This window comes from Urocitellus parryii, chromosome 6, assembly GCF_045843805.1.
Source record: "Urocitellus parryii isolate mUroPar1 chromosome 6, mUroPar1.hap1, whole genome shotgun sequence".
Classification (NCBI taxonomy): Eukaryota; Metazoa; Chordata; class Mammalia; order Rodentia; family Sciuridae; genus Urocitellus; species Urocitellus parryii.
The window spans coordinates 189184232-189209234 of NC_135536.1; the positions used below are offsets into that span (position 1 = coordinate 189184232).

The following is a 25003-nucleotide window of genomic DNA, read 5'->3' on the forward strand; positions in this document are numbered from 1 at the left end:
TTGCCTCATTTGAATAGCTTCTCCTCAGTAAAAGGGGTCAGCGCATACTCTCGCTCTCTCTCTTTCTGCAGACTCTTAAGGTCAGAGGAGCCGTCACAGCGACCCCAAAGAAAAAGGTATTTGTGTCTCTTGTGTGGTATTTCGTGCAGCCCAGTCAGCCCAGTTTAACTAGAGTGACCCCTGAGCCTTTTAGTCGCGAGAACAGAAACCCGGCAAGATTTATTTAGACTCATGGTTTCAGAGGTTTCCTTCCATGGTCAGCTGGCTTTTAGGACTGGAGAGAAGCTAAGGTATTATGGTGGAGGGGTGTGGTGGAACAAAGTTGCTCACCTCATGGCAGCCAGGAAAGAGAGAAGGGAAGGGGCTAGGGACAAGAAAGGACCCACTCATTTCAACTAGGCCCCACCCCATAGTTTCCACATGTCTCAATAGTTCTTTGCCTATGAGCTCATTCATGGATGATCCACTGATAAGGTCAGAGTCCTCAGGATCCAGTCACCTCCCAAAGCCCCACCTCTGAACACTGCTGCAGTGAAGAGGAAACCTTCAACACATGAGCCCTGGGGAGATTCCAGAACCAACCATAATAACAGTCTTTTGTATCAGCAATTACTTTAAATGTAAATGGATCCGACTCCCTAACAACAGACACATAGTGCCTGAATGGACTATCAAACAGGGTACAAATATATAATGTCTACAAGATTCACTTAGTTTGAGACACACACACACGCTGAAAGTAAAATATTGAAAAGTGATATCCCATGCAAATTCTCATCAAAAGGGAGTGGGGATTGGCCCCAAGTACATCACATAAGTAGATTTTAACTAAAAACTGTCACAAGAGACAAAGAAGAATACTGTATAAGGATGTCAATTCATCAGAAAGTTATAGCAATTATAAATATATATGCACCTTACAAAAGGGCAACAAAACATATGAAGAAACCTTGGAAAAACCAAAGAGAGAAAAAGACAACACAGAGACAGTAGGTGATATTGAGTACCCACTTCCAATAATGGGTAGAACATCTGGATAGAACATTCATTGATTAATACTTGGACAATACTGAAAACCCTGGCCCTAACAGACATAAACCCAAGATTCCATTCAATAGCAGCAGAATATATTCTTCTAAAGTAAACACAGAACATTCTGTAGGCCACAAGTCTGGTCCCCAGCAAAGCCTTAACAATTTTTTTTAAGAGAGAGAGAGAGAGAATTTTTTAATATTTATTTTTAGTTTTTGGTGGACACAGCATCTTTATTTTATTTTTACGTGGTGCTGAGGATCGAACCCAGTGCCCCGCACATGCCAGGCGAGCGCGATACCACTTGAGCCACATCCCTAGCCCCAGCCTTAATAAATTTAAGCAGATTTAAATTGTACCAAATAGGCTTTCAAACACATGGAATGGAATTAGAAATCAACAGAAGGAAAACTGAAAAAGTAATAAATATGTAGAAATTGGCACACTCTTGAACATTTAATGGATCAAAAAGAAATTAAAAGGGAAATTAGAAAATATCTTGTGAAAATACGACATAACAAAACTTTTGGGTTACAGCGAAGATGGGACTCAGAGGGAAGATTAGGGCAAGGAATGCCTCTTGAAATGAAATCACAAATTAATAACCTAGCTTGGCACCTCAGAGAGCCAGAGAAAGAATAAACTAAACCCAAAGTAAACATAAGAAAGAAAAAAGTAAAGAACAGAGTAGAACAGAATGAGATAGAGGATAAAAAAAAGCAAAAACTAATAATCAATAAAACTAAGCTATTTTTAAAATATCAAAAAATTGACAAATTCTTAGCTAGAAAAGGAGAAAAATCTAGAATAAATAAATCAGAAATTTTACAAAGACAATACAACAATGTCACAGACATAAAAGGACTATTATGAGAGACTACTATAAGGTCCAACGAATTAGAGAACCTAGAAGAAATAGTGTCATCGAAACAAAACTATGTAACAAAACTCAAGAAGAAATAAAAATCTAAAGAGACCAATAATTGGCAAAGATATTCCATCATTAGTCAAAAACCTTCCAAGAAAGAAAAGTCCAAAGAAGAAGCCCAAATGATTTCTCAGGTTAATTATACCAAACATTTAAAGAATTAACTCAAATCCTTCTCAAGCTCTTCAAACAAAAATTGAAGAGGAAAGGAGGGATTGATTCATACTAATTTCATAAAGCCAGCTAATGCTGATGTCAAAGCCAGACAAGGATATCACAAAAATAGGAAAACACTGGCCAATATAGTTGATGAATATAGATGCACATTTTTCAACTAGAAAACTGACTTTAACAGCACATTGAAAAGGTCACACATCATGACCAAGTAGAATTTATCCCTAGAATGCAAGGACGGCTCAACATATAAAACTCATGTACTATACCACATTGACATAATGAAGAATACAAATCACAGAATCATCTCACTAGTTACTGGAAAACCATCTGACAAAAGCTAATACCCTTTCCTGTTAAAAAGAGTAGACAAACTAGAAATAGAAAGAAATTACCTCAACATAATGGAGGTCACATTTAGCAGCATAACAAGGGTTGTAAAACTGGAATCTTTTTCTCTAAGAAAACAATTCACTCTCCCTTTTTATATAAGGAACATGAAAAATTCTCAACACTTTTAATATAGGAGAAAATATTTGTAAAACCACATTTCTAAAAAGGGGTTAATATGCAAAATATATGAAGAACTCTTTCAACTAAATACCAATCAGAACAAGAGAGAGAGACCAATTTAAAAATGGGCAAAGGGTTTGAAGAGACATTTCTCCAAAGAAGACAAACATAGCCAACAGTGAAAATTGTCAGCACTGTTAGTCATCACAAAAATGGCAAACCAAAACCACAGGGAGACAAATGCATTTATTAGGATGGGTATTATCATACAAAAAGAAAAGATAAAGAATCTTGGTGAAGAAGCAAAGAAGTAGAAGCCCTTGGGATTCAACTGTGAGAAGGTGAAATGCTATAACAACTCCGGGCAAAACCCTGAAGGTTCCTCCAGAAACTTAAAGCAGGACTCCATGTCACTCTGCAATCCTACCTTGGAGCTTATCCAAAAGAACATAAACCAGGATTGAAGAGACGTTCACACTCCTATAGCGATGACAGCATTGTTCACAATGACCAAGAGGAGTGATAGAGAAAATGTAACACATACACAAAGAACACTGTCCCACCTCTAAAAGGAGGAAATGGTGTCATATGCTACAGCATGAGTGAACCTTGAGTACATTATACCGTGTGACATGAGCTCATCATAGGATGGCAGGTACTCCATGACTCTTCTTAAGGGAAGTAGCTAATGAGTTAAACTCATCAAAGCAGATATTGGACGGGTGGCTGACACAGGCTGTGGGGAGGAGCGGGAGAGTCTCTGCTCATGGGCATGACATCCTGGAAGTTGTGTAGAATGATGGGCACACAACCAACAATACTGCACTTCAAAATGGGCTTAAAGTTTTGTTGAGAGTAGATTGTGTGTTTTGTTTTGTTGCTGTTATTGTTTTTCACCACATACACACAAAAGAAGACTACCAGCAGGCAGAAAAAAAGAGAAACATAATTTAAAAATCATTGTTTTCTTTTTATTTTCACTGCATTTCTTTTTCAGTATTAATTTCTGTTCATTATCATGGTAGTAATAAAGTTTTCTATTAAAGGTAGTAATAAAGTTTTCTCTTATAGTGGAATTATTTAAACAAAAAATGAGTTGATTTAACCAAAATATTAAGATTAGAGGTGATAACTGTTTATAATAAAAAAATAATGACTTGATGTCAAGTAACCTGTAATTAGGGAGAACATCATAAATCTATACTTGCTAATCAATTCTACTATTGTGAAACAGATTGACTTTTCATTTAGGTTCCTACTGAGGCAACAGCCCAGGGCACAACCAAGAAGGTCTTAAAGCCACTCCAAGCAGTTCTCATGTGCTTGGCAGAGAGGTGACAACAGACACCAACAGAAACAGCAAAGCCTGGTTCGGTTCTCACTTGATGTCGAGAAGGTCTCTGATCTAAAGATGGCCATCTGTCTTCTGTGAGCTATTTCTGTCCACTTCACAACTGTATTTCCCAAGTGAGAAAGAAAATAAAGCTACATAGCCCAAACCTGAAGTATGTCTGAGAATATGACACAAAGGACAGAAGAACCGTCGCAAAGACAGGTCTCACCTGAGGTCCAGTTCCACTGCTATCAGAAGGTTCTGACAACAGAAAAGAACAAAGTCAAACGTCATGATCTACAATGGCGTATAAATTGAGTGTAAGCCCTTTTCCTACACTTCATATAACCTCCATGCAAAAACAGGAGCAGACCAAATTAGAAAAAAAATAAAAACTTCTGTTTTCTGGGCTGCTATCTTTCCAGTTGTCCTTTCAATTTAGTGACCCCTTCAACTTTCTTTTCTTTTTCCAGAATATGTTTAAGATCACTAAATCCAGATATCTTTCTCCTGAATGGAACTAAATTCTACAGCTCTCCGAAGAGACCAGAAAGGTCTCTATGACTTCCTAAAAAGTCAATACGAGAACCACTAAAGTGGTTGATTCTCTCAAAAATGATCATCTTCCTTCAAGAAAAGTTCAGCTTAGCTTCATACTAATCTGATCTCTGATATCTTGGGGCCATTTCTTACAGAAAGTATCATGGAATAACTCAGAATTTGGAGGTGATAGTAGAAATACCTTGAAAATTCAGTTGGCAAAGGTAACATCTCAACAGGAGGACCTAAAGTGTGCTCCTGAGCATGGAGGTTAGAAAAGACAGGCGAAGATACACCATGTGGCAAAATGCTTCTCTCTCTAGGATTTAAAGGTATTTAAATCAAACCACACACAAATCCTACAATTCTCAGCAACGCTCATTTCCTGTCACAGACTTGGTTGTGTATTCACAGGGATTCATTCCCTTCCATACCATACCACTCTTTCCTGATGACCTTGGACTTAGCCAGGCTTCTTGCTTTGGCCAACAGAACAGATGAGCCATGTTCAAGAAGCCTCTTAAAGGTAGACATCATCAAGCAATCTCTCCCTCCTTGAACATCAACTCCACCATGAGAACACCTCCCTTCACCTTCTTCCTGGATCCCTGAGCAGACAAGTGACTCTCAACTGAGCCAAACTACTCCATCTGCACTGAGGACACCCACAGCTCATCCAGACTCATCCTCATGCAAAAAGGGAAAAGACAAAGGTTCTCTGCTCTTTACCACCAAGACTGGAATCACTGCTAGAGCAGATGGTGGCTAGTACACACCCTCGTGTCCTTTTTGTTTCCCCTCAAATCCGACTGGGCAACAATGGTGCTTCTTCTGGGATAGAAGCTAGATTTCCTACACAAATACGTAAGAATCAGGAACTCTACCAGAACCCTGGTTAGCAGTTTTACTTCAATGGTTAAATTACTTAGGTTTAATTTTTTTTTCCCCCAGAGGAAATCTTATAGTGTCCCATTACACAGAAGTAGAGCTACTGTAATTAAATTAAGAAATAAATCCCACCCTGTTCCTCTTCCCAACAGTAAATCATAAACTCACTTTTTTGAAGACAACCCCTCACTTCAGCCAGCCAGGAGCCCTGGATGATTATAATGTGATATTAAATTCCCTAGATGATGTAATGTCCCTGGTACTATTACTAAATAAATTATGAAGAGCAATGAAAATCAAAGAAGTAAGTTAATTATGATTTCACAGATTAAAAAAGAGAGGCGGGGCTGGCTTCTAAATGGCTTTGTATTTCCTAATACCATTCTCTGTAGCATCCAGGCCTTAAAAAATATATAATAATGAATGAATAATTGGCTAGCTGAGTAAATGAATTAATGATTCAACCTGAAGATGCAAACCATTTGGGAGACAATGTGCTGAAAGGTATTTCTGAAAATTATTAGCTACATCTTTAAAAGTATATCACTTGAGAGGAGGAAAACCAGCACTGTGAATCTTAATTTTTAAGGAAGAATTAAATTTTTGTGAATTCCAAAGAAGCCAGTGGGAACTAAACACATCTTTCCTACTCAAACCTTAACATGTTGAAGAAAACTCAGCCTCTTACTTTGATGTGGGTACATGTGGCATCACAGTCTTAAAGCTCAGGCTGCAGCTCAAGGGAAATGCTGCCTGACACACCCAGTGCAGAAACGTGAACACCTGGCCCCGTGAACAAGCACATGTGGTACAGACAGAAACTTCAAGACCACAGTCCCCTAAATTCTGACCTGCACACACACACACATATGTGGCCACCATCCAGAACAATGTACATCAAGTTTCAGTCGATAATACTTGTCCTGGTCAGTAACACACACAGACAGACATGCACACCATTATTCTGATCTCTCAGCACTGGTTAATTTCTGTCTTTAAAAAACATTATCAAAGCCAGGCATGGTGGCGCACTTCTGTAATCCCAGTGGCTCAGGAGGCCGAAGCAGGAAGATAGTGAGTTCAAAGCCAGCTTCAGCAAAAGCAAGGTGCTAAGCAACTCAGTGAGATCCTATCTCTAAATAAAATACAAAATAGGAGTGGGGATGTGGCTCAGAGGTCTAGTGCCCCTGAGTTCAATCCCCAAATAAACCCCCACCCCCACAAAAAGACACTTTATATAAATGGAATCATACCCCATGTATCTTTTTGGTTTCTGGATTCTTTCTTTCAATATCACATTTATGAATTCACCCATGCTATTGAATGTGAAAGAATTTTTGAGATTTGCATAGCATTTCATTGTATGTATGCCCATTTTATTTTTATATTTGTTTTCATTTCAGATGCATCTCTTATAGAAACATATAACTGATTTTTATGAAACATATAGTTGTATTATTATATGTGTACTTGATCTAATATCATGTTCTGATATAGGCATTAAACAAATTTAAATTAAATATTATGACTTACATTTGGGGAACTAGCTCAGTTCTATTTTATTCTAATTCATTTAACACTTCATTTAAAAAAATTTTCTCTGTATTATGCCTGCTGCTCTCTTCTGCAGTAATTTTTTGTTTGCGATTTTCTTACCAAAAAATTTATTTTGAAGATTGCAAACACTGAAAGGCTGAAAGAATAGTCTGATAAAGACAAATGTCATCCACCTAAAACCAACATTATTAACATTTTCTACCACCTTTACTTTATTGCTCATCCATCTTTCTACACATATATAAGTGTGTACATGTGCATACACAAACACTTGGTTTTGGTTGAACTATTTGCAAGTAAATAATGGACATCCACATATGAATGATTACAAAAAAACAAGGTTCACTCTCATCATTTCAATGTCATCTTCACAACTAAGAAAACAGACAAGAATTTCCTGTATCATCTAACTTATATCCAGTATAAAAAGCTCTTTAAAAGTCCCCCAGAATGTTTGAGAGCTGGTTCTGAGCCTACCTACATCCCTCTAGTCCAGGATCCAAAGAAGACTGTTTCATTGCATTTCTTCTTCTATTTTCAATTTAGAAGAGACTCCCAAGTTTTATAAATGATAATTGTATTTAGAAAAGATCATATCAGTTTTCTCATAGAATTTTCCATGTCTAGCTATGTTTTCTCTCTATTGCAAAAGAGCCATTTTCCTATTTGTAATTGGAGCTGAGAGATGCTTTCACATCCTGTCCACATCCTCCCACCCACCACATTCTAACAAATACTCTTGGGCCCTCTCCACATCAAACTCTGTCCTTTTTAACCTTCTGTCAACCTAAGCCCACACATAATGATCAAGAGATTCAAGATAAATCTTGGCTGAATGTGCTTTCCTGGTCTCCATCACACACTAAATTAATCTAAAAATCCAGATCCTAATGATTCCTGGAACCATTATTGCTATTCATTCCTTTCATTTCAAAAACTGTAACTAGTGCATGTAATCAGGTGGGCACATTCCACCATGCGGTCCTTATGCACTGCACATCCTTGTCTTCCATTTTTGACTGAGATTTGCCAATAGGTGAGCTGTTGTGCTCACAGGAAGTCTGCTTGGGAAGGGGATCATGCCACTGGGCCTCAGACTCACCATCAGTCTCTTTGTGGACTCTCAGCAAAGACAGTCAGCTAGCTGTCATTCCAACTCCAAGGTCTGCCTATGCTCAGGCAGAACATGAAGAAAACCAAGTACAGGTGGATGACAAGGTCCACTTAGGTGACACTTCTAAAACCTACTGAGAAGGGATGCAGGTGACACTTGGCTTCTTGAGCCGTTTGGTGGCATGTGCACTCCATCATTAGCAGGGCCTTCTCGACCCCTCCCCCACACACACACCACAGCATCCCTGCTTCACAGAGACTCTGGGCAGATGGTGAAGGCGTTGGGTTAGCCTTTCCTGGAGCCATGCAGGAAGGGACAGAAGGCTGCCTTGCTGGTGGCATGCTTTCTGGCTCTAGCATGTGATCATGTTGGATGGCACTGCCTGAAACTCAATTGGAAAAAACTCTGATTCACTTGTCTCAAGATGCATCCCAACTGTGTGTCTCCCTCCCACGCACTCTGAGTCCCTCTAAGAGAAATGGCCCTCTTTCCATAGCTGGAGGAAAAATGCTGCACGCTGACGTCCTGCATTCCCAGTGGACGGTCCCTTGGACCTTGAGAGAGCTTCCACACACCTCTCAGCAAACCTAGGCTCTGTATTCAGGCAACCTTGCTGGAGGTCATTATATTGAAGCAACACAACTCTATGGAAATAAAGCCGACTTGAGATTCACTTTGCCATCTTAAAAACCCTACTTTAGCATATTTTTCAAGCCCCTGCAAACCGTTTCACTTTCAGAGTCTTTTCTGTCCTTGTCATGCATGCTCCCTGCTCAGGGACCCTGTGCTTCTTTTGCCTTCCTCTCCACGTGTCATTGCCCCCCACCCCTCAGCTGTTGACAGGGTGTCCTCTCTGTGACACCTCTCCTGATGACTCTATCTAAAACCACGCCCCCCCTTTTTACACCGTCACCCCTTCCCTGCTCTACGTCCCCCTTGGTGCATTCCAGGTGCAAACATCCTCATCCTGTCTCCTCCTTGCTAGAGTAGGGCCAGCTCCTTCTCTTGGTTTGCCACTGTCCTGCCAGTGCCAACACTGTGCCCTCACAGCACAGACCCTCCATAAGGGCTTCTTATGGACTCTCTGCCTCCCAGGGTGAATGCTGTCAGGGCAGCCCCTGCAAAAGCCAGGAGACTGAGGCACAGTGACATCATTAACATGCCCTAGGTTGGACCCTCCCCAACCACTGCAACGACACCCGATGTGACCCCAGGAAGGCAGAGTCCAGAGAATGTCTACACCATCACAGAAAGAGAAAGAGTCAGGGACCTAATCTACACACCCCAAGGCTCCCAGACCTACAAAAGTGACAGTCTGCCCCACCTGTGGGCCATGCAGGGAACCTCAACCGAGAGGCTTCCTCACAGCTTTGCAACCACAGCGAAGTCGCATTTCTCTAGTTCTTAACGGGGTTTCCAACACCTCATGTCAATCAGGTGGTTTAACTTTTGCCCAGTCTTCTTCAGTAGCTGGCATGTTTTCCTACTGGACACACAAGAATATTAAGGCCCAAAGCGGTTAACCTGTCCCCACAGAGGGCCAAGACCAGAGATGCTAATCAAACACAGGCAGAGGGCTCTGTTCAACACCACCAAATGCCACTAAAATGAATAGAGAGAAAAGGATCAAAGACACCGTCATGCTTGGATTCAGTCTTGTGATTTCTACTGTGGGTCTTGAAAAACGAGCAAAGGGTAATGAGACTTGAAAACAAAGATGAGCACCCAGGCAAAATAAACCCCAGGTGCACAACCATGCAACCGTAGTCAGGTATGATGCAAACACAGGGAGGGACGTGGTGAACAGGGTGGCCCTGGGAAATGGGGAGGCACCAGGCTGAGGCAGCTGGGCCAGGGCTAGATCCTAAAGAGCCCTGTGTGCTGCAAACAGGCGTGCAATGTGAATCGTGAATCCTAAAGAGCATCTATTAATTGGCTTCAGCAGGAAATGGAACAGCCACATCCATGCATTCCAAAGGTTTTCTGCAGATCAGCGGTTGTCAATCTAGGGAAAGTTTTACTACCCTGCCCTGACACTTGGCAATGTCTGAAGATATTTTTGATTGTCAAAAATGAGTGAAAGCTACCAGCATCTGGTGGTTAGAGGACATGGATGTATAGCACGCAATGACCAGAGGAGCCGTTCACGGAGCATCTTTGAAAATGGCACCTGCTGGAGTCTGGCCACATGCAGACGGTTTGGCCATGCAAGGTACTCTTAACCTTCAGGTGGATAGAAGCAGGATTTGAGGGCAAGAAATGAAGTCTGGAGGACCCAGCAGACACAGGAAAATAAGTGATCAAGACTCACTTGGGATAGAATGGGAAAGAGGGAAAAGACAGGGAGAGACTTCAGAGCTGCTTAACTACTGTGCAGTTCCTGAAGTCTGGTTTTCTTACTATCTCATACACAAAGTACCAAGTTCCTGTCAGAGACAAGAAATACCCACTACTCTCCTATATTCTGTTAAATCTTTAAGTATGCCTTCCAATTAGGGATCCCTAAAACTAGACTGAAAATTAATTTGTGTGTTTTAAAGCCATACTCCAGATGTCTGATTCATCATAAGTGACAGTATTCATTGAAATAAATGTTTAACAGCCACCAACTAACAAAGTGGCCTAGAAGTTTAATGTGCTACCAATGTAGTTTCACATTAACGACTTGGAAAACAATTGCAAATTACACAATTCAATTTTCCAAATGGATTATTTTGTAACTAGATGGAGAAACTGCAGAAATTTCTCCTAGGGTTTCAACCAAAGATTAGTACAATCAGATTTTAAAAAGTGTATTCCCTTGAGGAACTAGAATATTCCTGTCAGAATTATGCAATTAGTCGGCATTATGTGGAAATATTTAGTATGTTTCTGGTGTGCTACAAAGTCAAAAGCCATTTAGGAAAACAAGAATTTGATTTCCAATTTTCCCCCTTCTTTTGCAGATGGTAATTTACAGATGATGATTTATTTATGTTTACCGAGTGAAAACGGGACAGCTACCTAAAAGGCAATTTTCCGCCTTTCCTTTGTGAGCTGTATTCTAATTATTGTTTCCCTTGTGGGGCTGAATGAATTAAGTGAGCAATTCACTTTGTATATGCAAATTGCTAAGCTCTGCAGAAGCTTCAAATTACTTTATTCTTAAAAAAAAAAAAATTAAAGCCATTATCCCACTGAAAGTGAAGAGGTATGAGCCCCTTTAACTTTTGTAAGGTTGTCTCCAAAAAATAAAAATTGGGGCTGGGGATGTGGCTCAAGTGGTAGCGCGCTCGCCTGGCATGCGTGCGGCCCGGGTTCGATCCTCAGCACCACATACAAACAACGATGTTGTGTCTGCCGAGAAATGGAAAATAAATATTAAAAAATTTAAAAAAAATAAAAAATAAAAAAATAAAAATAAAAATAAAAATTGTATGAAAGCAAATCCAGGTCCTCGATGTTTTCAAGAGTATTAATAAACAACCAATTAAGTTATGATGATTATTATTATTACACAATTATTATGTCTGAAATTTCAGACTACTCTAATAAACATTTTCATTTAAAAAAAAATTCCAAGACTTCAGATAATGTCTCAAAACTTTCAACTTTTTCATGTCATCTTTCCTATAAGAGCAAGAATGGTTTAAAGAGCCAGATCCAGTAATTAGAGATAAGCAAGGCGAGACAGGCTCAGTTCTAACCAAAGTTGTGGGTACAGAGCATTTGTTCACAAGTCTCCCCTCAGAATGCTTGAACACAGCAGTTTAGGCAAACATTTCTAAAAGATTTCTTAAGAAAAATCCAGTCTAGACAGTCACATCCCAACCCCTATATTAGATGGCTTCATTCTTTCCAAAAATACCTACATGCCCTTGGTCCCTTAAAATAGACTGGACTAGCGCCTGTCTCAATTATAAACCTGGACGGTCTCCCTCAGAGCCGATCTGTATTGGTACATGCGAAATAACTGAAATGATCCGATTGCTCTTTGTGTCTGTCTTAAGGGGAAAATACACCGACTGAAAGTTTACATCTGAAATTTAAAGAATGAAATCTAGTAGGAAGGGCACTGTCACAAGCTGTGGGCATGTGACGCTGAATAATCTTTCTAGAAACAATCTGGCAGCAGTTACAAAAAAAGTTGAAGGTGTAGGAGATCACCTGATAATCACATTTCTAAGACTTTCATCCCAAAGCATTAACATGTTTTTAGCATTAAGACAAATTCACAAGTCTTTATTGTAACAGAATTTCTGTTAACAAACAACTGGAAATCTTTTTGTCTGTCAATTTGGGTGTGAAGTGTAGCATTAACTACTGACTTAGAATTAGAGACCAAACTTGGGGTAAAGTGAGCTAGAATAATTAGTGTGACCATATAAACTCTCCCAGAGTACTCCGAAATACTCCAAAATACTCCCAGAATACTCTGAAAGCCAAAGAAATTACCACCTAAAATTACACATGAGCCACAGGCTGACCAACAGTATCCTGGGGAAACCTGAAATTTATGGTCTCCTTAGACACAATATGTAATGAATTGCACCATTTTTGCTTTGAATATATAATATACATGTGTATAAAAAGATGTTTCCAATTGTGTAGAAGAGAAAAATGTCAGAAAAGTATATATTAACCTATTAGTGTTTTTGGGTGAAGTCAAGGACAGGACCCAGTATCAGAGTTGTTTTTTCATTGTGTTATTCACATTTCAGAAATGTTTAAATTTATTATAAAAAATATGTGTAGTTTATATAATTTAAGAAAAAACTATAAAGAGAAAAAGGAGGAAGAAATATGCAAAGAAAATAATCTTTAATCAGCAAAGTTGATTTTTATCTTAACACAACTTTATGGGCAGTGACACTCTCGGCTAATACCAGTCTATAATTTTCCCCAGACCCAAAATTTATTTGATTACCATTTCACAAAAAGGAGAAACCCCATCCATTCCTTTGTGACATCATTTATAGAGATTTTCTATGTGTACTTGGATTATATTCAAGTGTTTATGTATATACATATACACTCACCCATGAAGCCAGAGAGTCTGACTCCTAGAGATACAGGTTACTAAAAATTCTTTAAGAGAAAAACATCTATAGCTAATGAGCTTCATAGGTAAAGTTTGCTTTTGTCTGTTTTTTTAAAAAATTTTGTTATATGGAATATGTTTCTTAAGAATATAAGTCATTCAGCAAACTAATAAATCAGTGATAAACTAAACAAATTAAATTTTGAAAAATCCTCAAACATCTGAAATTATTTCCAAAATGCAGGGCCAAGTAATAATCACTTATGATTTCCTTTCTCCAATGATTATGGGGAAGGAAAAAAATCATTTAAACTAAATGATTGTTATCAGATTATAAACCAAAATAACAGTTTTATGTAAGTTAAATACTTTATTCAAAAAGACTTTAAATTTAACCTAAATTAAATTAAATAATTGGGTATAAACTTAGCAAAACATGTATAAGGGATAAGGGATGAAAATTACAAGATGCTGATGAGATAAACTATGGAATTCTCAACTCAATAGAAAATCATACCAAGTCCATGGATGGACTCAACAGAGAAATATTTGTTTCTGAAAATTTGATCTAAAAATTTAATAAAATTCTTTCCAAAATCCCAACAAAATTTTTTTTTGCAGACACAGATAAGCTTATTTAAGCATTTAAAAGAAGGCACAGGGGGGCTAGGGATGTGGCTCGAGCGGTAATGCGCTCACATGGCATGCGCAGGGCGCTGGGTTCGATCCTCAGCTCCACATAAAAATAAAATAAAGATGTTGTGTCCACTGAAAACTGAAAAATAAACATTAAAAAATTCTCTCTCTCTCTCTTTTTTAAAAAAGGCACAGTTACTAGAATAATTAAAACAAACTTGAAAATAAGAATATGAAGTGGAATGAATTGCTCTACCCAGTATCAAGAGCTACAACAGAGCTACAATAATCAAAAGACTTTGATACTGGAAGGGAGATAGATAGAGTGACCAATGGAAAAGGAAAAAGATTTCACAAATAGATTTGTACAAACATGATTAAAGGATTTTTGACAGAAGTAAGTAAGTAATTCCATGAAGAAAAAGTATCTTTTCAAAATGTTGTACCAAAATAATTGGTCAATCATAGGCAAATAAGAATGAAATCCAACTTAATCTTACACCTTACAGAAAAATGAAACTCAAAATCCATCATGGACTCAAATGTAAATTTTAAATCTATCCAATTTTTAGAAATAGGTATGAAGTAAATAAATATTCAGGATGTAAAGTTTAAAAAAGAGTTCTTGATCTCAAAAGCATGATTCATAAAGGTAAAAGTTACCAATAGGACATCATCAAAATGTAAACTTTCTGGCCTGGCCAGGCATGGTGGTGTACACTGTAATCACAGAAACTTGGGAGGCTGAAGCAGGAGGTTTTCTGGCCCAAAGCCTGAAATAACGCAGAGTTACAGAAGCAGCCACCACCAGGAAATGGAACCCAAGGAGTGAAGACAATGGAATAGAATTAGTGGAGGTGTATCAGTTCCCTAGGGCCGCTGTAACAAGAAACCATGACCTGAGAGATTTTTGTCACTGTGATAAAATACTCAAGGAAAACAATTTAAAGGAGGAAAGAATTATTTGGGCTCAGTTTCAGAGGTTTCAGTCCATGGTGGGCTCACTGGCTCTACTGCCTCTGGGCCTGGGGTGAGGTGGGCCATCAGGGAGAACAAGCATGGCAAAGAAAGCTACTGCCTCAGGGCAGCCATCAGGGAATGGGGGTGAGATATGCCCTCTAGGCCACGCCTCCAGTGACCCTGCAGTAATGCCATCAAGTTGTCAATCTCAATGGATTAACCTGCCAATGAGGTCCCAGCCCTCAGGTTCCAGTCCCTTCCTGAAGGCCCCTCCTCTGCACACTGCAAACCAAAGCTTCGACTCAGGAGCTTGTGGGGGACCCACACCACGACACCGGGCATCTTGAACAACAGGCATTTATTCTCTCACAGCTGTGCAAACCAGAGTCCAGAATCAGGTGTGGGCAGGGCTGGTTCCTCCTGGAGGTTCTGAGGAGACGGTTCCATGCCTCTCTGTCCTGACTTCTGGTGGCACCTTGGGCTCATACACACATCACCCCATCTCTGCCTCTCTCCAGTGTCATTGTTCTATGTCATGTGTCTTCTTAGAAGGACACCAGAAACTGGATCGGGGCCCACTCTATCCCTACAAAGTGGTTTTAACTTGAGAACATCTGCAAAGGCCCTCTTAACCACAAAGTCACATCCAGAGGTCCTGGGAGTTGAGACCTGACTATGTCATTTGGGGATTGTGACAGTTCAACCCACAACAGGAGCGGAGGGATAAAATTAGCACACACCTTGCATTACAAGCTCTTCAATCCCATTTGACTGTTTTAGACTTGTGCATTCTTGTAGAGATTTTTAAAGTTTAATCATCTATACAAATACCAGGGGGCTGTCTCCATTCTTAAATGGTGGTCTCCACAAGACAAAAACCATGCTCAAGCCAGATGGCAGAGAGCCCGACATGTCATTTCCACAGGCTTCTTTATTCTCATGCCAGCCGGAATGCCCAGCTCTGGGGTTCTTTTCCCGTGACGTGCTGCTGTGCTATCCTCAATCCGTGGACTTTCCTCTGTCGTCGACCAAGATGGCTGCCGCCATTTTCCAATCAACAAGGAAGAGAAAGAGGTGAACAAGGACTGGTGTCTTTCTTCCCTGCTTATTCCCCTAGGCCAGGACTTAAGTTTCACAGAACACACCTTGCAGCGCCACAGTCTTTACTTTGAGTAGTCTTGAGTCCATTGAAGAATCAGATACACAGTCCTCAGGAGGAACAGTGTAATGAAGACATCAGAACGGGCCGGGCAAAATCTGCCATCACTATAAATATAAGTCATTTCTTTCAGTGTGACTGGGACATTTATGCAAAATGGTCCTGGCAGATGAACTGACTCAGGTTGGGTCAAGGAGGATCCAGGGGAGGTGAAGACAAAGTGGAGATTTTGAGGGATTGATCAATGTTGCCACATGGACCAGGAAAGGAAAGGTACCCACAGCAGGAGAAGAGTGCCTGCAGACCTGTAGGCGGAGGGAATCTGGGGGGGACGGACAAGAGGGTGAATCACAGGCCACTCCTTAGCTTCCATCTTGAATGACAGGATTGCTATGCAATGAGACAGGGAACCCTGGGAGAAATCTGGCTCAGTTAGGAAGCAGAGTTATCTCAGTTATGCACATGTTTCAGGAGGCTTTGGCACTGTGGTACGCACTTGTACCTCCCTGACTAGTAAAAGTACTCAGGTCATAAAAATGGAGGGTTTTTTAATATCATAGTTAACCTCCTGTACTAGTACCTTAGAAATGGGAGCATGGGAGCATTTACTCTTTGGGAAAAGCATTCATGTAAAGCTATAATTTCATTTATGAAGGTGTGGAGTCACATCCTCTTCCATAAGTAAAGGAAACTTCCAGAACATGATCTACTGAGTCAATTCTTGTACAAGCAAGCGATGACTCTACAGTAGGTATTTGGGCATTGAAAGAAAATGCTGCGAAGTATTTGAAGATATCTGAAAAGACATATTGCAGGCAGCCACATCAGAAGGGAATGTTTGATGAAGTAGGAACAGTCATCCCTAGTTGTTCACTCTTCAAACAATGGACCAAGTTGATAGTTCATAAAAGAGGTCAGGCACGAGAGCAGCATATTCCAGACTGCTCTCCTTGGCATGCAAGTCATCCGTTCCCTAGAACAAGTGATTAAAAAGAAAATCCATGGCCCAATCAGTTTGGGAAGTGCTGACTCAAAGTTACTCGGATTTTCATGGAACTTTTCAGTGCCCATGAGAGCTACAGTGGATTACAGATCTCAAAGATGAGGGGTGTAAATGTTGCCGTCCAAATTTCTGTGACCAAAAAGCTTGCTAAACACTGCAGTCTCTGTCACCCACACTCTGGCACACTTTTGGGAAAACACTTGTAGTACAGGACTTGGAATTGTCTTGTCCACCATAAGTTGGGTCACCCTGGCTCAGTACTGTGTGACAATGGAGAAGCAAATGTGGGACGTGCCTTGGGGATCAGCTTTACACAGAGAGAAGGAACTTGACAGAGATGTACAGAGACCAGTACCCAGGTATCCCAAATCCTAGGCTGTCACAACTCCTGCCACACCATTTGCCTCAGTTTGGAAAGCAGATGGTCTTCCTTCCACTTGTGTCCCAATTGTTACTCATGCCCAAAAAAGTAAAACTGTGCAAGGAAACTCCCGACCTCCTGGCTAGTGTGAGCAGCTTGTTTCCTGAATGAAAACAGGGAGTTAGAGTTTAACAAGAAGGTCAGGGACTATTTTTACAGTTGCTGGAGTTGTAATGTTGTTGCAATTACAGTTAATCAAATTCAGAGCCATCTGTGACAGCTCAGGGTGTCACACCATGCAGGAGGTAAAGAAATGCAAAGTGAATTGTTCCCTGTGTGCATTATTCATATATTTATCTCCCAATTTTGCATGGGAGTGCCCTCAGCTACCTTCTCAGTACAGAATGCACTGTTTTAAAAATCCACAATTTTTTATGTTAAAACTTCTTAAAAGAATCAGTCACACAAAATTGGCATTTTTTAAAAAAAAATAATATCTTTAACAATGAAATGGGCTTTCACGAATACTACATATTTCCCACAAGAGGGACTTGTTCACACAGGCCAAGCCACCTCTATATAGATCGAGAGCATGATGTATATTTCCTCATTTGTTTTGGAAATTGCTTTGTTTATATTAGAACACAGTCTGAAGTCTGGTCACGGTGTGCTATTTATAACCTTGGTATTTTATGATCAAGATTCATAAATTACACAGTATTTAGATAAAAAATGCATATCTCAGAATTACTTCGGCTTTTTATATGCCCTCAAGAGATTAATACTAAATGCATCAGATCGGAAAGAGCACAGGAGGGTGAATCCACTACAGCAACTCATCAAGGGCTCCAAGGCTTAATGTAGATAATTCCTCTCCTTCCTAATGCTTTGAACTTTGGTTAATGATCATGACAGATGAAAGAGAGTGTAGCTTACTGAGTTCTCCAAAGATCTGCATACTAAATTCCAAAGCCGGCAGGTAGAAATCTGAATGAGTTTGTCTCCAACCTCCTGTCACACCTCACACATTCAAGGGAGATTTTTTCAATCCACTTGGGTTTTTCCATTGAACCTGTCCTCCTGACTCTTCCCAGCCCTGGCTTCTTCTACTCTCATTCATTAATGCATCGTATCTCCTCCAAAGCAGAATTCCTTTTCCTATTTTCAGATGCCTCCACTACAGATTTCCTCTGGTGAACTAAATAAATACATGCATACCAACATTTATATGTATTCCGTTTCCTTTATTGATAGTATTCATTGTTTCATTTTAGCCAGTACTTTAAAAAGTGTCTACTAGGTGTTAGATACTAGTAATTGATACTGATGCCCCACCCCCCAACATTCACACACACACACACACACACAAGAAAATCTCCGTCCTTGTGGACCTTATTTCATGTGGACAGGTAACATCTATGTGTGACTACAACAAAAAGTGCCAAGGAGAACAAAGAGCAGAGATTGGAAGAGGAGTGGGGAAGGAAAGCAGGCATCCCAGGTACCTGGAGCAGTCAAATGGGACTGCAGAAAGTGAGGGATGAGGTTAAACTGACAACAGGAGCCAAATACCATGATCCTAAAGGCCCTGAAAGGACCTGGCTCAGGGATTTGAGGTGGACAGTGTCCTGATGGGATGTAGCACCTGGCAGGCCAGGAATGAGCAGCCCAGTGGTGACAGCAGAGGTTGTTGGAGTGTTCAGTCTCCACGGGTTCTGAACACCAAGCCCGCACCAGGTACTGATGGACTAGATTGGAGGATTCCAAACAGCCGTCCTCACTTCTCTTAGGTATGCCTAGGTCTGTCCAGAGAACACAGTCTGTCTAGCTGGGTTTCTATACTCAGAAAGGTAGTACCGTGGGGACTGGAAAGAATGGGTTATGTTTGAGTGATATCAAAATCACTCCAAAGGGACATAAGGACATCATGGCCATGCACTACAATCAGAGAGTACAAGGGCAGGATGCTGAATGTAAAGTTAGATACTGGCTGAGGTTCTCAAGAGAAGAGCTGGAGCCTAACTATAACTTCTGGCTACCTAATCTCCATCTTTTTCCAAAAAATGAACAGATACCTGCTTGGGCACTTGGAGTTCCACCCGAGGGCATGGCTCTCAAGAAAAACTGCAACAAGGCATTCCCACAGCACCCTTCTACCTTGTTATTAGGTAGGATACTGGGTACCTATGAGATAAGTGGCATGTAACATATCTGGCTCCAAATGACTAGATCCCAGTAATCTCCAGTGTGACAGAAACGAACAGCTTGACTCAAGACTGCTTGTGAAGGTTCACTGGCTTCGTGGATCACTGCTCCTCAGTAATAGATGTGCAGTTCAGCAACTCCTTCCCGAGTGAAAATAGCCAGCATATGGAAGATAAATGGTAGAGGAAATCTGGACTCATAACTTAGGTCCTTTCTTTTCTCATGAATGTGCAGATGAGCTCATAAAGCATAGCAAACTCTTTATTTCTCTAATTTGAGAAGCAGTAGAGGGCAACGAGTGTAGCTCCATGGTAGAGCATCTGCCTGGGATGCATGAGGCCCTGAGTTCCAGCCCCAGCATGAAGGGTGGCCGGGATATACAGCTATTGCTTTTCACGTTGCATAAACAGAGGTGTCAGCACACGCCTTTTATCCGATGCTGTGTAGTCATTACTTCTAAAGAATTTGAGCAAACGGGAAGCCTGTTCACTTCCCCACCCAGCCAAGGCCTGAGTTAAAGAGATCTACTGGCTTCACATAAAATTTTAAATGGCAAAAAATCCTTCCCCAGTGAATTTTCACCAAATGAAGATGAAAGAGTCTTCAAAGTGGGAATCCAAAATCAAAACATTTTATCATAAAAATAACTACAGGTCCTCCATAGAAAGGAGTAGTATTTTCTCAATATGGGAATAACCAGTGCCGGGGAGAGCATTAACCAGACACTCTACACATTTTCATGAAAGAGGAAATACACAGGCCACGTGTTAACAAGGGCCTGAGAAATACTGCCACGTAGCAGGGAAGACTTGCCGAATTTGTGAATCTGAACAGTAAGTAAATCTCATATTTGCCTTAGCACTCTGTTCCTCAATAATACGTTTTAGTTAGTACTATTAGTGATAAAGTTTCACTAAGAAAACTACAAATCTGAATTAACTTTAGTTGTGAGACTTGGAGAAATATACTAATGGGGGTCCTCTTCCCCATCATCTGTCATTGCTCCTTCCCAGCCCTCCCCAAGTGAACAAGTATCTCTTCTGCATCAGGCACTGGGTGAGACACAGGAGATCCACTCCCTTGGGGAGCTTGCTCTTCGGAGGAGGGTCTACTTAAGCAGAAAAATCACATAGCAACGTGGTCATAGAAAGAAAACAACAACACAGAGTAGAAGACCACAAGAGCCACTTTACATGAGTCAATTATTTTAAACAATTAGCAAATAATCGTTATTGTAGGAATGGTTTGTCCATGTCAAAAGTACTAGTAGAGGGCTGGGGACATTGCTCAGTTGGTAGAGTGCTTGCCTTGCTGTACAAGACCTTGGGTTCAATTCCCAGCACCACAAAAACAACAACAACAAAAAATCACTATTAGGATCTTCGTTAAATAACTTAGATGAGTTTTCAGACTCAAATCAATTCAAGTTACCTCCTTGAAAACAGATTTCTCTGAAGCTGCAGCAACAAGTCTTACCTTATGATAACACCTAAAATATGCAGCACGTTCATCGGAAAACTTCTCCAGTCTTTTTGGACCCTTGCTTGAAGCTTTCTTGAACACTAACCAGCATCGTTGATAAATCTGGAAGGAAAGACAAAGACTGAGCTGGGCATGTCCAATGACTTAGCTGCTACTATCATTTGCACTTCCTTTCTTTCTTTCTTTCTTTTTTTTTTTTAATGTTTTCACCTGTAACATATCCACAAGCCAGAAATTTGAGGTTGCTTTGGGAAAATAAACATTTAAAAACCTATATTATTTCCGCAATGGAAAAACTATTACTGAAAACAGTTACTGAAATCAAAAGAAAATCATTTGAAGGCAAGTTTCTGGGCCAGCAAACAATTGGATAATCAACACCAACCAGATTCATGCTTAGGAAATTTGGTCAATGCTGAAGGGCTACAAACTAAGGCTGCAGCTCAGATTTTTAAAGGCTATTTGACAAAGACCTTAAATGAATAAGATTTAGACCAGAGGTGGTATGCACTATAACACCAACAACTTCAGAGACTGAGGCAGGAGGATTCCAAGTTCAAGGCCAACGTGGGCTACTTAGGAGAACTTGTCTCAAGATTTTAAATACAGGGCTGGGGATGTGGCTCAGTGGATGAACACCCTGGGTTCAATCCCCAGTATTAAATAAATAAATAAATACGGAAGGGGATTTATCCTAGGCAAAGATACAAAGTGCAGAAAAGAGAAATTCCATATTCTAGTGCAGGTGCGTGACAATTGTTCAGTCATCATGACAATCTTTGACTATCTTCAAAGCAACACGTGTGGTTTTGTAATTTCTACCCATAAATAAGCTACATGTACTATAATGTATAAGGACCTCTAAAATGAAACAGAACAAAATCTATGTTAAACATTTGGTCATTCAAACCAGAATCAAGTAAATTTAAAATACTATTTACAAGTCTTGCTGGGGCGGTGGGGAGAGTTCTTCTTTGTTAGTATTTGTCTGCAAGGCTTAATATTTTCCATTTTACTCTTCTGTCCCACTAATTATCTTATTTGGTAAGGTAAAAAGAAAGTGGATCCACTCTTCTCTGAAGTTTGATTCTGAATCCTGAGGCTTAGCAATGTGCCTGATACCACTAAACAGACGCTAAAATGTTAGCAGTTGTTTATAATGATGAGAAATAGAAACTACTCAATCTTCAACAATAAGGAGTCACAAAGTAAATCATAATACTTCTGTAATATACAATAGAATGTATGTTATTCATCCATAGGGTAACATAGGTAGTTATTATATACAGTAAATATGGTACACAGAAATACAGTAAATAGCAGAATATATTATGATATGCAATACATGATATATATGATATATATTTTATATCTATAAGATAACATAGTCATCATAAAAAAGCCATAATAATGCAGAGAGTTTATATAATATGTATTCAGTAAATTATACTACATGTACAATAATGTGAGGGTAACCTTAGGCTTGAAAACTGCAGTCTCACCAGGCACACCTAACAGAGCCCTCCAGTATGGCCTCAGACATGAACAAGTCCTTTCCCCCCACCCTGAGAGAGTGAAGCCTCTGGCAGGCTGTCCTTGGCTGATAAGAGGGAAAGGTGAGAAGTTCAAGGTGGAGACCACCAGACCAGATGTTTCTGACCCCAGGGTAAATGATGTCATGGAGAAAGCCAGTGGTAGCTGATAAGGACTGAAAGGGGGGTTAAAAGCCCCCAAATTTAGTATAAATAATAGAGCTAATGAACAGGGATTCAACCAGACGAAACAAGGATGCACTCGAGCTGGAGAGCCTGATGTGGACCTGGACTGACATTCCCATCACTTGTCATCATTTTCCTGATCCTCTGCATGATCCTCACTGCTCTCAAACTCTACCGCCTCGTCTGGAGCTTGGTGAGAGCCGCAAATTCTCCATATGACCCTCTCCTCAACCGGTTGTCTACCCCACACCAGGAGAAGCCTGCCTTGGCTCCGGACCTGATCACAGCAGTCTGAGTGAATGTGCATCTGCTGGACATAGGCCTAAGGCTTAAGACTTTTGAACTTAGCATCCAGAGGGAAAGCCTGTCATTAGCCTGTCATGATTAAGTGTGTTTGCAGTGTTTAGAATTAATTAATCTAGAATTGTTTGCTGTGAACTGATTATGTCTATTGCAGTGCCTAGCATTAAGGATTGTTGTTTTCCTGAATAAGAACCTATAGAGTGAAATTGTATTGAGTGATTTGAGTGAATAAAGCATTGAAAAGGGCAGAAGCACATGGACATTCTTTATTTCTCCCCCTTGACTACAAACGTCGCAATTTTGCCCCCTCGAGACAAACGTGTATGTTATCCAGCAACAGAATAACATAGGCAGCTCACCTGAAATAAGTTCCAGAAGGAATTTCTAATGACATGAGAGAGTTCATAATATGCCATGGGGAAAGCAGAATATAAAACTTAATTTATGCCATGATCTCCACTATACTCAAATGTATGAAAAAAGACAAAGCATACACCAATGTTCACAATGTTTTCTCTGGGTCATGAGAATAGATTTGGGGTTTTGTTTGTTAGTTTTTGTTTGGTTTAATAAAAGTTAATGCTGTAATTAAATAGAAGAGACTTCTGTTATTTCTTAAATACCCAGAGGTAAGAGTGTAATTAACGTCAATTCTATTAGCTTTCATCCTGCAGAGCTACTGAATCCACCAAGGGATATTAAAGCATAGACTAAGGTGGAAAAGCAGCTGAGTGAGGAAGAATAACCTTTCACCAAATGGTGCAAGAGCCCGTGCACACCCACAGGAGAAGTGAGGGCCAGACAAACCCACTTTGACTGGAACACTCAAAGGCTCCTTATGCAAAAAGTAACTGAAAACGGACTTAAATATAAAATAAAAGTACAGACATTTTTAGGTAAAAGAAATGCTGGAAGAAGAATACTTCAACTCAATATCAGAACCATTCCCAAAGAAGACTTGCTAAAATGGAGCTCATGAAAATTAAAAACTCGTATATGGAAGACCCCTTTACAAGGATGAAAACACAAAGCCAGAGACTGGGAGAAAATATTTGCAAGCCAGATGTGACCCAGGAGGTCACATTATTTATGGAGTAGATAAATAACTCTCAAGTCTCAACATTAAAAAATTAAAACAGGTTAAGTCCAAATGATCAAAAGCCATGAAAAGACATTTCATCAAAGAGGATACAAAGAATCCCAAAGCACATGCAAGATGTCCAATGTCACCACCAATAGGGAAGCATAAACTGAAACTCCATGAGGTGTCACTGTATAATTGTCAGATTGGCTGAAATGATGACAACAATGGTACTGCCACCAAATACTGAGAAGGATGTGGAGAAAATGGATCGCCCATACACTGTTGGTGGGAACGTAAAATGGTGCTACTTCTCTGAAAAACAAGTGGTATTTTCTTGAAAAGAACCACACAAGCCACAGATGACCAGCAGCTGCGCTCAGGAACTGAAAACACAGAAATCCCAATTGTAGCCTTTCAAAACATCTGCATATGAGCGTCCACAGCAGTCTTGTTTATAACAAAACCCAGTAACAGCCCATATGCCCTTCAACAGGTGAATGGTTCAATGGTAGAGCCATACCTTGAAATGCTGCTTATCAATGAAATATATGAGCGACTGACAGATGAAACAACTGGAATGGTTCTCCAGAGACCTGCACTGAGGGGGGAAGACAAAAAGTAAACCCAGTAGATTACAGTTTTTGCAATGCTGAGATGGAACCCAAGGCCTTGTGCCTGCTAGGCTACACTCCAAGGCCTATCCACATCCTTACAAAATTATAGACATGGGAGACAGATCCATGGTTGTTGAAGACCATGGATGAGGCCTATGAAGAGAAGTAGGTATGGCTCTGAAGGGTCAACCTGTGGGACCGTCATGGTGAGGAACTTATATATCTTTAGTGTATCAACATCAATCCTGTTTGTGGTATTGTACTGTTATTTATGGAAGACGTTACTACCAGAGAAAATGGGTCAAGGGTACCAGATCGTTGTGTAGTATTTCTTATCACTAAATGTAATCTACAATTATCTCAGAGTAAAATGTTGAAT

At 40.1% G+C, this 25003-nt stretch overlaps 1 protein-coding gene across 1 annotated transcript in view; it reads right to left on the minus strand.

The window, feature by feature from the left end:
• Positions 1-25003, minus strand: part of Dok5 (docking protein 5) — a 146386-nt gene that overhangs the window by 56037 nt on the left and 65346 nt on the right. Inside the window, exon 2 of the mRNA XM_026391011.2 lies at positions 20900-21007. Within this exon, the coding sequence (XP_026246796.1) occupies positions 20900-21007 (108 nt within the window). The remainder of the gene's footprint in view (positions 1-20899; positions 21008-25003) is intronic.